This window comes from Somniosus microcephalus, chromosome 16, assembly GCF_052327205.1.
Source record: "Somniosus microcephalus isolate GS21.2 chromosome 16, FLI_Smic_1.0, whole genome shotgun sequence".
NCBI classification, from domain to species: domain Eukaryota; kingdom Metazoa; phylum Chordata; class Chondrichthyes; order Squaliformes; family Somniosidae; genus Somniosus; species Somniosus microcephalus.
The window spans coordinates 18575147-18589736 of NC_141002.1; the positions used below are offsets into that span (position 1 = coordinate 18575147).

Sequence of the window (14590 nt, forward strand, 5' to 3'; positions counted from 1 at the left end):
TGTCCCTCAACCAACACCATCTAAACCAGGTTATCTGGTCATTTATCTCGTGCTGTTTCAGATGTCGGCCTAGATTACGTGCTCAAGTCTCTGGAGTGGGGCTTGAACCCGCAACCTTCTAACTCAGAGGAGAGTGTTACCACTGAGCCAATGTATGCATCTTGTAGAATCTTACTTATAGATCAGTAATGTCTGAATATCGGCAAGCCATCTACCAGCCTTATTTATTCCTCCCTCCCCCTTCTTCCCCAGACCTTAGGAACATGGTACAAACTGTAACTGCTGATGTCACAGGACCCAAGGTCACATTGAAATGGGTGACCGTGCCAGTGCCAGGAGTTGAGATACTCAACTACCGAATTAACACTAACTGCACGAACCGCAACAATGGGATCCGCCAGCTGCAGAATTACCGGCCTGGAAATGCCACCAGTTTAGTTTTAACCGGTAGGTATTTCAGATCCACTCAGATTTCTCTGTCCTTGGAGATGGCTCAGCTCATTGTGGCCTGCTTTCAACAAAGATGCAGCATTAACCTGGCCTGCGGAACTTGCTATAATCACTCAGTAATGCGGTTTTATGACCAGATGCACCATTCCATTTTCCAACTGTAAGTTTTCCTAGTTTTGGAAGTATTTTTTTCCCCCTTTTCTCCCTTTTTCCTATCCTAAAGGCATCGGCTTTTACTGGGGTCGGAGTCAGTTCTGCCGCTACTTGGTACTTGGCCCATGATCCTCGCGTGTAAGCCCAGACAGTGAGTGTTGGGGGGTGGTGGGGGTGTTTGACCGATGAGAACCAGCACTGCCGAGCTGATCATTGTCCCAGATTGCTGCCTTCATGCAAAGGTGTTGGTTGATTGGAAGCAGGGGTGGGGGCTCAGTTGGGAAGAAGTACAGGGCTTGGGCTCAGTGGGATTTCTGCGGCTGGGGCTTGGGACTTGAACTTAGCAGGAGCAAAGAGGGGGAAAGTAGGGGGGGCCTGGGGATTGAACATCTACTTTAGTGACATTCACTGAGGGTTGCACAGGTGTCCTTGGGAACCTGCGACTGGTTTCTTTATCGCTAGAGACCTCTGCCTATAGGATCAATTAGCTGGCTACAGTCACTTAACGTTCCAGTAGGCTGAGGCAGATCCTCCCCTCTGACATGCTTGACAACCACCTCAATGAAACTGAGGTAAATTTAACAAAGAGACCCACACTGAAATTGTAAGAAGTCACACGACACCAGGTTATAGTCCAACAGCTTTATTTGAAATCACAAGCTTTCGGAGCGCTGCTCCTTCTTCAGGTGAAGTGGAGAAATGCATAAAGACACAGCTTATATAGTCAGAGAATCATGTCAGATGTTTACAGGTAACCTTTCCAACTGCCATTTATCACACCTCGGCAGAGAGATAATCACAGCAGTCAAAGGTGTGAATGGTGTCCAAACAGGTCAGTCAGGGAAACATTACATCAAAGAACAATGAGGTGGGGTCACAAGGGGTCAAATATTGCAGATGCTGGGGTCTGTATGAAAAACAAAAAAACAGACAAAAAACATTTTTTTTTTTTTTTTTTTGGCTGGAAATCACAGCAGGTCCGGCCGCATCTGTGTAGAGAGAACAAGCCAATGTCGACTCGAGTCTGGATGACCCTGCATCAGGTGGGGTTACATGTAGCGTGACATGAACCCAAGATCTCGGTTAAGGCTGTCCTCATGGGTGCGGAACTTGGCTATCAGTTTCTGCTCGACGATTTTGCGTTGTCGTGTGTCTCGAAGGCCACCTTGGAGAATGCTTACCCGAAGATCGGAGGCTGAATGTCCTTGACTGCTGAAGTGTTCCCCGACTGGGAGGGAACACTCCTGCCTGGTGATTGTTGCGCGGTGTCCGTTCATCCGTTGTCGCTAAAAAAAAAAATGTTTTTTGTCTGTTTTTTTGTTTTTCATACAGACCCCAGCATCTGCAATATTTGACCCCTTGTGACCCCACCTCATTGTTCTTTGATGTAATGTTTCCCTGACTGACCTGTTTGGACACCATTCACACCTTTGACTGCTGTGATTATCTCTCTGCCGAGGTGTGATAAATGGCAGTTGGAAAGGTTACCTGTAAACATCTGACATGATTCTCTGACTATATAAGCTGTGTCTTTATGCATTTCTCCACTTCACCTGAAGAAGGAGCAGCGCTCCGAAAGCTTGTGATTTCAAATAAAGCTGTTGGACTATAACCTGGTGTCGTGTGACTTCTTACATTTGTCCACCCCAGTCCAACTCCGGCATCTCCACACACTGAAATTGACTAACTCAACAACAACATCTTACATTTATATAGTGCCTTTAACATAGTAAAATGTCCCAACATGCTTCACAGGAGGGTTATCAGACAAAATTTGACACCCAGCCACATAAGGAGATATTAGGACAGGTGATCAAAAGCTTGGGCAAAGAGGTAGGTTTTAAAGAGCGTCTTAAAGGAGGAAAGAGAGGCGGAGAGATTAAGGGAGGGAATCCCAGAGTTTGCGGCCTAGGCAGCTGAAGGCACGGCCGCCAATGGTGGAGCGATAAAAATCGGGGATGCTCAAAAGGCCAGAATTGGAGGAGCGCAGTAATCTCGGAGGATTGTAGGGCTGGAGGAGGTTACAGAGATAGGGAGGGGCGAGGCCAAGAAGGGATTTCAAACCAAGGAGGAGAATTTTAAAATTGTGGCGTTGCTGGGCCGGTAGCCAATGTAGGTCAGCGAGAGCGGGTGATGGGTGAACAGGACTTGGTGCGAGTTAGGAAAGCAGAGTTATGGATTAGCTCAAGTTTACGGAAGGTGCAAGGGTGGGAGGCTGGCCAGGGGAGCACAGGGCAGGGATGGAACATTGGACCTTCCAAGGCTGTGTAACTCAGTGCCGCACTGTGCGGCGCATTTACTCACTGAGATATCAGAGAACCTCAGTAGCGTGTTTAAGCAAATTGTTTCTCATATATTTTATATGTTGTCTCGTTGACTAATATGACTTCAATCGCAGATCTGCGCTCCCTGTCGGTGTGTACCACTGTGATCCAGGTAAACACCACCTCGGACGGCCTGGTGACCACTCAGCCTTTTACCTTCAGGACCTACTTTGGTGAGCTTTTCCGGGGGTCTCTTGTTTTGTTACTAGCTCCACAATGTATAGCCGTACGTTCTCGGACAGGGGTTCTGCACAATTCAAGCCGGTATTTGTGGACAACTTGGTTAAAAGCATAATTGGGCATGGAGGTACAAGGTGGCTCAGTAAGAGGCAGCTATCTTCGGGAGGCCAGTTAATTAGACTGAAGGGGAAGATGTCCTCTGGTTGCTTTGCAAGAGCAAATCGGAAACACAACAGGAAGATCTCCTCTGAACGTTATTTCAAGAACACACTTCCACTTGAACTAGGGAATTAAAGAAATCTTCCCTCAAGACTAGGACTTGAATGCTCCTCCTTATAACGTGTGGAGATTTTGAGAGGAATGGGCTGAACAGTTGAGTGCTGAACTAGATAGCATGGTTATGAAATTAACAACCTTCATGCAAGAGTTAAGAGGAAAGGAAATTCCCGCTCCAGCCGCACAGGGTCATAATGATGTGGAATCAACTCCCTGATAAACCAGTGATTCCTGTGGTGATTTTCACCTTCAGAAAGGAGATTGGTGGAAATTTGGTTCGCAATTGGATTGATTGAGTGTTTATTAAGGACAAATTGAATGGTGTGTAGAGCATGATGGTTCCTGAGCTATTAGAACCATGGATGTTGTGCCTCTCAACCGTCCTGTTTAACTGGGACAATCTGACATTAAACAGCAGACTGTGAAAAGCAGCAACAATGGACAAGGCAAAATCAGTTGATTTCAAAGCTCTTCCCTCCTGCCAACCCGAGATGCAGTCTTTTCCTTTCTGCTTGAGAGGCATATGTGTGATGTAGAATGGAAGGGCTGGTAGTTATTGTTGAGTTCCTTATTGATTTACCTTGGGAGGCTGGGAAAGAAAACCTTGCAGAATCTCTCCTCACAACATCAAATGGATTGGGGGGTAGAGTCGATGAGAGAGAGTCACATTACAAGGGCAGGTTGACTGCGTGCTGCACGTTGGTTAGGAACCTTTCATTCGTGCAAAACTAGGGACTGTGGGAGGAAAGAGATTTGGGTGTCCAGGTACACAAATCACCAAGAGTGCGCCGATACAAAAGGCCGTCAAAAAGGCTAATGGAATGTTGACCTTTATCTCAAACGGGGTGAAATTATGCTTCAGTTGTGTAAAGCTCTGGTCAGCCCCCATCTGGAGCACTGCATCAGTTTTGGCCACCGCACATCAGGAAGGATATATTGGCCTTGGAGGGAGTGCAGCGCAGATTCACCAGAATGATACTGGGATTTAGAGGGTTAAATTATGATGACAGGTTACATAAACTTGGCTTGTATTACCTTGAGTTTAGGAGATTGAGGGGTATTCTGATCGAGGTGTTTAAAGTGTTAAAGGGATTTGGTAGGGTAGATACAGAGAAACTCTTTCCTCTGGTGGGAGAATCAAGAACAAGGGGCGACAATCTTAATACTAGAATCAGGCCGTTTAGGAATGAAATCATGAAGCACTTCTTCCACACAAAGGGTGGTAGAAATTTGGAACTCTCACCCCGCCCCCAAAAAAAGGCTGTGGATTATGGGTCAAGTGGAGCTTTAAAGACTGAGAATGATAGATTTTTGTTAGGCAAGGGTATCATGGGATATGGGTCAAAGGAATTGAGGTGCAATCAGCAATGATTTAATACAGGAAACTTTCTGGTATCCGGCACTGACGGGACCGAGCTGGTGCCGTTAGATCAAAACTGCCGTATAAACCAGCGCTAATGTTAAAACATACAGAGCTTTTCAGCTCCGTGTGAAGCAACAAACCCTGTTGCTTAGCAACAGCTTCAAAACAGTCGGCTGCAGCTGCAAGCGTCTCTAGCTGAAGCTGTTGCTTAGCTACAGACCTTGCAGAGCCTGATTGGGAAAAAAAAAGCAACGAGAAGTAAAAAAACTTATAGAAAACGGCTCCTGAGTTTTGCTGGTAGATAGAGCTTTCCGGACTTTTAACCTCCGGTTAAACGAAAGTTTCCTGTAGATTGACAGAACAGGCTCAAGGGCTGAATGGCCTTCTCCTGTTCCTATGTTTAGTTCCTTCCATTCTGGCCATCCATCCAGCTTCAGCCTGCAGAGAGCAGTGCTGTACCTCCCAGTGACATCAGTGCTGATCAATGTTCAGCCTGCTGGAGTTCTGAATGAACCGCAGCAACACAGAGCCAGTTTTCCTCTGCCGCCTTGAGGGAGGAGCGATGAGCCATCTGCAGTTAACTGAACTAAACTGCCCAGCTCAAGATCTAAGCTGATGAGCTGCCCGTTGTTGGTTCTTCATTGTCTGATTTGTTTTATGGCTGTGCTGCAATTAGACTATCGACATTGTGGTTGCTGCTACCCGTAACCCTTGCCAGCAGTTTTCACATCATTTAATCACAGGATGTGGGCGTCGCTGGCAAGGCCAGCATTTATTGCCCATCCCTAATTGCCCTTGAAAAGATGGTGGTGAGCCACCTTCTTGAACTGCTGCAATCCATCGTAGCAAATATTTTTTTGATACTGGTTGGCTTGCTGGTGAGCATTTCAGAGGGCAGTCAATTACATTGCTGTGGGTCTGGGATCACATATAGGCCAGACCAGGTAAGGACATTAGTGAACCAGTTGGGTTTTTACAGCAATTACTCATACTAGCTTTTTAATTCCAGATTTATTTAATTAACTAAATTTAAATTCCCCAGCTGCCATGGTGGGATTTGAACTCATGTCTCCGGATCATTAGTCCAGGACCTCTGGATTACTAGTCATAAGAACATAAGAACATAAGAAATAGGAGCAGGAGTAGGCCAATCGGCCCCTCGAGCCTGCTCCACCATTCAATAAGATCATGGCTGATCTGATCCTAACCTCAAATCTTCTATTACTCTGCATCCACCCGAACCCATGTGATCTCCCGGGAGAGGCGAAAAACCAGATAAAGACCCAATGGCCAATTTGGGAGAAAAAAATCTGGGAAATTCCTCTCCGACCCATCTAGGCGATCGAAATTCTTCCAGGAGATCACTCTGTCCCTATATTTTCTACAGTACTTACCTTCTGTAAATGCGATCTCCACCCCAGCCAGGAACAGGAATAAAACCATCTCCTGAAATCTAACACAGAATTAGAACACAGTAGGAGCAGAACAAGGCTACACGGCCCCTGGGCCCACTCCACTACCCACAGGGCCATGACCATTCCGAACCTAGACTCATGTCCAATTTCCTGCCCACTCCCCGTAACCCTTAATTCCCTTTACTTCTAGGAAACTATCTATTTCTGTTTTAAATTTATTTAATGATGTAGCTTCCACAGCTTTCTGGGGCAGCAAATTCCACAAACCTACCACCCTCTGAGTGAAGAAGTTTCTCCTCATCTCAGTTTTGAATGAGCAGCCCCTTATTTTAAGATTATGCCCCCTAGTTCTAGTTTCACCCATCATTGGGAACATCCTCACCGCATCCACCCGATCAAGCCCCTTCACAATCTTATATGTTTCAATAAGATCGCCTCTCATTCTTCTGAACTCCAATGAGTAGAGTCCCAATCTACTCAACCTCTCCTCATATGACCACCCCCTCATCCCCGGGATTAACCGAGTGAACCTTCTTTGTACTGACTCGAGAGCAAGTATGTCTTTTCTTAAGACAGTAACATAACCACTATGCTACCGTACCCGCCAATAGCAGCACTGTAAAGGGATTAGTGCCTTTGTTACTAATATCACACAACGCAGTTTCAAACCTGGAAAGTTGCTAATTCTTGCAAAATTAAGCTCCCCCGCTGGTTCAGCAAGTTCATCGAGTGAGCAGCCAAGCCACCATGGTCCCACCTTTTCTCCGTCGCATGTTCTGAGTTGGCTGATCTCAGCTCGAGGCGCTAAAACGGCCTCAGAGAAGGGGAGAAATATCAGCCCGAGTTCTCCACCTCCCCTCCCACCCCCGTCCTTGCTCTGTTCCAAAGCCCCTGGGTGTTGGGCGAGGACAGGTTCAAGTTTGCCTATGATATCTCCCCATGGTTGAACAGCCTGTCATCGCTCACTGGGGTAAATTCTCGACTTTGCCGCATGGCGGTAATTTGGCGGAGCGGATCGCCTGCTTGTTTGGGGAACTTGCCCGATTTTCATTCCGCCGATTTCATTGGAATGAAGATCAGACGGGTTCTATAATGGGTGGACAATCCAAGTTCACCCAGATCACCACCCAGATGCTGAAGACATAAATTTACTCCACAAGAAGAATAGCCACTTGGGTGAGATACCAGAAAGAGAGCTTCGCTCGGCCGAGAGTCGGAGCCTTCTAGAAAAGGATGGATGAAAAACAACTTCAGACAAACTTTCATTTGTTCCCAGTTTTTAAAGGGTGATCGAGAAAATAACAATCTGCTTTTCACCAGTGAACACAAATTGTCTTTCTTGCAGCGGTCTCAATGAGGCTAATGGATTTTCTTTTGTAGTAATACTTTTTTCTTTAGAAATGAACCCGGAGCCTCCGAGTTTGATATCCGTCTCCGCCACCAGTGCTGTGATCACGTGGGCCCCTCTGGGGAGTGCGAGTGATCTGTGGGCCTGCAGTCTGCACTACCACAGTATCAGGACACCCAATATTGTCCACACTGTCAGCCTCGTCTCAGCCAGTACGGAGACGCTGATCACAGGTAAGAAGTGAAGTCAATCGGGTCTCAATTATGTCGGCAAACCTCTGTATCCAAATGTTCACTTGGCATTCTGTAAAATTCACGGAAAAGTTAAAAAAAGACTTTACTTTTCACGGCCTCGGGATGTCCCACAGTGCTGTACAGCCAATTAACTGCTTTTTGAAGTGTAGTCACTGTTGTAATGTAGGAAACACGACAGCCAATATTGCACACAGCAAGCTCCCACAAACAGCAATGTGATGATAACCAGTTTTAGTGATGTTGGTTGAGGACTAAATATTGGCCATGGACACTGGGAGAATTCCCCTACTCTTCTTTGAAAGCTTTTACATGCACTTGAGAGGGCAAATGGGGCCTCGGTTTAACAAGTCATCCTTCCCTTAATGCTGCACAGAAGTGCCAGCCTAGATTTTGTGTTTAAGTCTCTGGAGTGGGACGTGAACCCACAACCTTCTGACCCAAAAGCGAGAGTGTTACCACTGAGCCACAACTGACACTTAAGAAAGTAAGTTCATCTGTCAACCTATGAGAAAGGCTGCAGTAGGTAGGACAACTTTCACCTTGAGGCTAAGCTTCGAGTCTGGAGGCTGTAATGATCAATAACATGTCATTCTATAGTGGACACTAGGTGGAGCCGTAGAGCTGTGTAGAGCTGTACATAGCTGTATGTATAAGACTACACTACCCAGCTGTATATATATTAAGACTACATTACCCATGAGGCACTAGGCTACCCACAAGGCAGCAGTCAAGATGGATGCCTCTACAGATACTGTACCTAGTCCACATGTGCTCAATAAAAGGTCTAGCAAAAGCTAGCTGTGTTCATAATAAGAATGCCTATTTATTAATGAACATAAGATGGTACCAGGATACCAAGAGTTGTAAATATCTGCTAAAAAATTGTGAAAAGCGACATGGAGAATTTGAAGCCACCAGAGCGTTTGAATCTCGAGGGACATGGCGACTACAATTGGCGGATTTTTAAACAACAATTCGAACTCTACATTGCTGCCATCGGATTCGGTACGAAGCCAGACGCAAGAAAAATAGCATTGCTGCTTACGGTTGCAGGCCCACAGGCGATAGAGGTATTTAATACATTTGTATTTAATCCAGAGGAGAACAGAGAAAAATTAGTAGATGTGCTAAAAAAAATTTGATGCACATTGCTCTCCCAAAAAGAATGAGACCTATGAAAGATACATCTTCCGTTCTCGGACACAGCAACAAAATGAGACTTTTGATAGCTTTATAACTGATCTGAAACTGAAAGCACAGACATGTAATTTCTCTGAGCTGAAATCATCCATGATTCGTGACCAGATTGTGTTTGGTATTCATGATAAAAAAGTCAGGGAACGTCTGTTGAGAGAAACCGAACTAAATTTGGAAAATGCAGTGAAAATATGCCAAGCCAGCGAGCTAGCTCGAAAGCACGCGAAGACTTTCAGTGAAATCAATAATGATGCGATTGTAATGAGTGATAATGCTGCTGTCGGTGCTGTGTCCTACAAGGGGAAGAAACGTGGGCAGAACAGAAATGAAAAGCAATCGGAGGATGAAATTTTTAATTGTAAACGCTGTGGTTACAAACACCAGTTAAGACAATGCCCAGCGTTTGGAAAAATGTGCACAAAGTGTAATGGAAAGAATCACTTTGCCAAACAATGCTTTTCAAAAGTAAAAACAACGAAAGGGCAACAAGTTAATGTGATTGCGGACGCTGATTTAAGTGAGACATTTTTTGTAGGAATGGTGTCATGTGACGATATCAAAAAAGATACAGAAAATGTGCAGCCCTCAGAAATGGACAATGCTGAACATAATGTCAATGCAGTAAAAGTGGACAAATGGATGGTCCCACTGCAGATAAATGGAGCATTAGTTACATTGAAACTGGACACTGGGGCAAAAGCAAACTTAATCAGTATGAGTGACATAAAAAATATGAAAGAAAAGCCCAAAATACAGAAAAAGTCAGTACTACTGAAGAGCTATAATGGACAGAAAATAGATAGCTTAGGTGTATGCAGACTTAAAGTGACAGTCAAAGACAAAGTGCATCATCTCATGTTTTCTGTTGTGGCTGAAAGACTTGATTCGATACTAGGTGACAAAGCTTGTGAAGACTTAGAACTGGTCAAGAGAGTCTACCGTATAAACTGTGCCATAAGCAGACCAGATGACTCAGGTGATGAAGCAGAGAGCCCATCAAGGATGAAAAGGCCAAAGGGTATCCATGTCTTCAAAAAGCCTAGTTTCTCCAAGAAGAAAGAAAAAGACTTTAAGGTCAAAGAGAAGCCAAAGGAAGAAAAGCACAAAGAGGAAAAACACAAGGAGAAAAAGTCCAAAGATATAACCGCAGCAGATGTGGTTAAGCAGTGGAAAGAGAAAAAGAAGAAGCCTGCACCAGAGCAGGAAGCAGTTCCGGTGGATACTCCTTCTTCCCTCAGGCCAATCTTTGGTGTTCCATTAGCCGAGGCTGCTGAGAGGACTATGCTGTATGATGGGATCCAGCTGCCAGCAGTTTTTCGAGAGTGCATTGACTACATTGAGAGTTATGGCATGAAGAGTGAAGGAAACACTGAAACCCTCTCCAAGCAAAGATCGCAAGGAGACCTCGATCTATACAAGAGCAGATTGATGACAATGCCGCAACTGCATCTTGTCATTCACCGCCAGAACAATCTCATAAAGACACATCAGACTTACCCGTGTTGAGAAGATCCACATGTGAAGTAAAAAAGCCTGATAGACTTAATCTTTGAGTACAATGTAAAGCTTTGAAAATGTGTTGACTGTTTTGAAAATGTTTATGTTTATAGAGCACTAACAAAAGTGTTACTGATATTATCTTTATTGTTTTCTTGAAAGTTGATTGATATTGATTTTGTTAAACCTCAAAGAAAGGGGGATGTAATGATCAATAACATGTCATTCTATAGTGGACACTAGGTGGAGCCGTAGAGCTGTGTAGAGCTGTACATAGCTGTATGTATAAGACTACACTACCCAGCTGTATATATATTAAGACTACATTACCCATGAGGCACTAGGCTACCCACAAGGCAGCAGTCAAGATGGATGCCTCTACAGATACTGTACCTAGTCCACATGTGCTCAATAAAAGGTCTAGCAAAAGCTAGCTGTGTTCATAATAAGAATGTCTATTTATTAATGAACATAACAGAGGCCACTGTCTAAAGTTTTAATGCAAAAGGCAGGATCCATCTCGAGTCCCAAATAAGCTTCAGATCCTATCTGAGGTCATTTAAACTCCAAACCTGGATACCTAAAGCACGTCCTGAATTCCCAGCAGATTAGAAGATATGCTCATTAAACCTTGCTCATGTTGCAAGGTTTGTTTGATTTAAATAAAACTAGATAATTTGTCCAAAAGATGAATGGATTCCTTCACAAATGGATGCCCGTCACTGGCAAAGAAATATTTCTGGGTTTTCCTTCCAAGTGTGAGAGAACCATAATTTACATGGGCTGCAGGTGTGAGTGAGTCACAAAGCCTTTCTAAGTTGTACAACTCATGGCGCAATGTTCTATCTACCATTCAGATAAAGTAGAGTAGAGTGCCAAATTGGATTTTGCAGGGGTGAGGTGTGGGCCCTGCGCCGCCAACCCTATCTGCTAGTGGTGGTCATGTATGATGGCACACACCAGCAGGTTGGCATAATTGAATCACCTGGTATTCCATCCTGCTTCTTCCGCATAGGAAGACTTGTCTCCACCTACTTAATTCTCACCGAGAGTCCAGCTGAGAAGAGGTCTGGCCCTGTGAGGAACCGACATCCTACCACTCTGCGGTGTAGCCGTCGGACCCTGATCAGTCTTTGTTTTTCTCACTTATTTCAAGATCCACACCCACGCGTGTTCTGGCTGAGGTCACTGGGTAGCGATCAGGAGCCCTGGCTGATTTTATTCTCCTCTCTAGACCAGCAGCACCAAGATTAATTGTAGCAAACTAATCTACTCAACATATCCTGGGAATCAGGCTTGGGACCTTCTTGGTCTGTATGACTGAGCCCTACTTGGACATCAGCCAAGCTAAAGATCAACCCTTTTGCCATCCGTCATTTTACATTGGTGGGGTAATTTTAGAAAGAAGAACCAAGAGGTGCTTTTGGCCAAATAATTACTGTGAAAAAAATTGTACATTTTTCCAACGATTGGAGTTGGGCGAGAATTCTCCATTTCCTTGTTACCAGGATGTGCCCCTCCCCCACTCTTCCTTCAACAGGAAGTTCCCCAGTTCTTCCATTGAATCCCATTGCTGCACCTATCCTGTCTTTTCCCAATATATTTTTAGCCTCCTGGGAGCCATAAGCAAGGGATTCGATTAAAGCATTTTGCTTTAGTAATGGTTCTGACTGGAATGTAGCACCCGGAGAAGATTGTAGAATGTTTTCAGTTTGTACTTTAATTTGGCAGAGCATCAATAGCATGGAAGGCTTGAGGGTTGTGAGATCATTGCCTTTTTTTCCCCTCAAACCATACTGCTGTCCTGCATGGAAATTTAAGCAATGGGAGTGTGATGTTATAAGAGGAAATAATTGTGTGTTTCCACCAGGGAATGCACACATCCCAGTTTCAGCCCACTGCAGACTGAGAATCTGCCTGAAGGTAGTTTTAAAAACAGCAGATTAACCGTCGCTGGTTCTTTTTTTAAACTTAATTAGCTTTTAATTGAAGGGCCACAGGCTGGTACATGTGACCTGCTCCCCTGGGTATGTCATCATTAGTTTGAATTGAAAGTGCACACAAGGGAGGTCTATATTACATTGTCATCAGAGGTTTCAACCAAATTGCTGCTGATTTGGAGTCAACATGAAGTAATTAATTAATTTCTCCATGGAAGATTCAACCCTTTATATATTTCTTAAGGCTAGATATATTTCTTAAGGCTAAAGGGATCAAGGGATATGGGGAGAAGGCAGGGACAGGGTACTGAATTTGGAAGATCAGCCATGATTTCATTAAATGGCGGAGCAGGCTCGAGGGGCCGAATGGCCTACTCCTGCTCCTATCTTCTATGTTTCTATAGATATATTTCTCTCAAACCTTTTTCAATTCACATAGACAAGTAAGAGAACAAGACCAGAATCCTGCTTCTCTGCCTCTTTTTAGCCTGCCTAAAAGGTGGCCTCCAATAGACGACCTTTCCTGCAACTCTAACCCCTCCCTGTAGGGTAATGTCACATCTAGCACAGGGTCGTGGTTTGGATTACAAACTCGGCTGCCCTAAGCGTTCATGGCTCAAACATGAATAATAGCCACTTGGGCAAGGTAGCGGAGGGTGACTCTAGAATCATACCCCAGTAAGGGAGTGAACATCGTAGAGAACCCACAGAGGTTCTCCCACTTACCTTTGGTGGGGGAGCTATGAAAATCCTTTAAATATGGTGTAGACAACATTTATGCCGGTTGCTCAGGGTTTCTACAGTTCTGTCGCCGAAGCCATGGCAGAGAAATGGGAGAACCTCCATGGAAATTCACCCCCACAATGTGTGGAATCGTGGGATTGACTTTGTTTTCCGCTGTGGCCGAAGGAGTTGGAGATCCAACAAAAAGCATGGCTTTGTTGCAGACATGTCAACCTGGTTAACTAATAAATGCTGACCGACAGCTTCAAAAAAGCTGAGATATGCCACCCCCACCCCTGCAAAAGCTGATATCTCAATAACACCTCTCTACATAGGCCTCTGACACCTGAAGACAAGAAGCTAGACTGAGATTTCAGTGGGCAGGCAGCCAGTCACTTTCTGACAGAAGTGGGTAGGTTGTTAGCAGGCTACGCTCGCACACCCTGCTCAAGAGCAGCATTGACACAGGGACTGGCCACAAACATGGCTGCAGAGGGCTATGTACCCTCACTAAGTAACTTGAGTGAAGCATTAATTCAAATTCAAATTCAAATCGCTTTATTGGCATGATAAGGTACATCTTATGTTGCCAAAGCATCAAAATACATTTATGGTTGAACACATAAACGCAGTTCTATTCATACAGTGTATAAACAGGTATATCCCTGAGTGTATAAATATACATTCGCATTGTTTATATATACTCTTTTCTTAGTTTACTGGTTGTCCCTCTGTTCATGGCAAGCTGTAACATAGTGTGCTGCCAGTGTTACACAGCTTCTCTCCTCCCCCAGTAGGAATGGGAGTTTTTGGTTGTCATTCAGATTTCTGAATTCAGGGCATATTTGTGAGAATTTTTGGTAGAAATTCTCCCTGATGCCCTGATATTTTCCACAGGCTGTGAGGAAGTGCATTACCATGGTATTCTGGTACTTGTCTTTAACCATGAGTATTTCTTTTCAGGGTTGGAACCAGACACGACTTACGCCGTGTCTATAGAGTGTGACTCTCCCTTTAACCCAACACTCCGCTCCCAGCCTCTTAACATCACTACTCCCCCACGTATGTATTCACAAACTTTATTATTAGATAGAGACAGGAGTGTAAAATTGATTAACTATAGTGGTTAAAGAGTTTGATAAGATTAAATGTTTTCCTTAATCTAACTGAGGCTATGTTTTCTTGGCAGTTTCGAGATTCCTCGGTAACGTGCTGGCTTCCCATATAACCGCATCTACCGCTGTGATTAGCTGGGACCCACCCACCTCAGATACTGCCCTGCTTTTGTCCTACTCCATTAACTATGGTCCCTATGGTAGTGACAGACCCATGATGAATGTCATTGCTTTTCCTCCGTCAACCAGTGTGAGCCTCACAGGTAAAGACACGGTAAATGTGGAATGGAATGTGAGAGTGAGATCCTGGGGTGGGGGGTTCTCATTAATCTCAAATTTACTTGCAACCTCTGGC

General features: G+C 44.6%; 1 protein-coding gene across 1 annotated transcript in view; it reads left to right on the top strand.

Annotated features, from left to right (window-relative positions):
- Positions 1–14590, top strand: part of LOC147105997 (uncharacterized) — a 297066-nt gene that overhangs the window by 214006 nt on the left and 68470 nt on the right. Inside the window, exons 28-32 of the mRNA XM_086009782.1 lie at positions 253–447; positions 3002–3100; positions 7560–7742; positions 14084–14182; positions 14310–14498. Coding sequence (XP_085865908.1) covers positions 253–447; positions 3002–3100; positions 7560–7742; positions 14084–14182; positions 14310–14498 — 765 coding nt within the window. The remainder of the gene's footprint in view (positions 1–252; positions 448–3001; positions 3101–7559; positions 7743–14083; positions 14183–14309; positions 14499–14590) is intronic.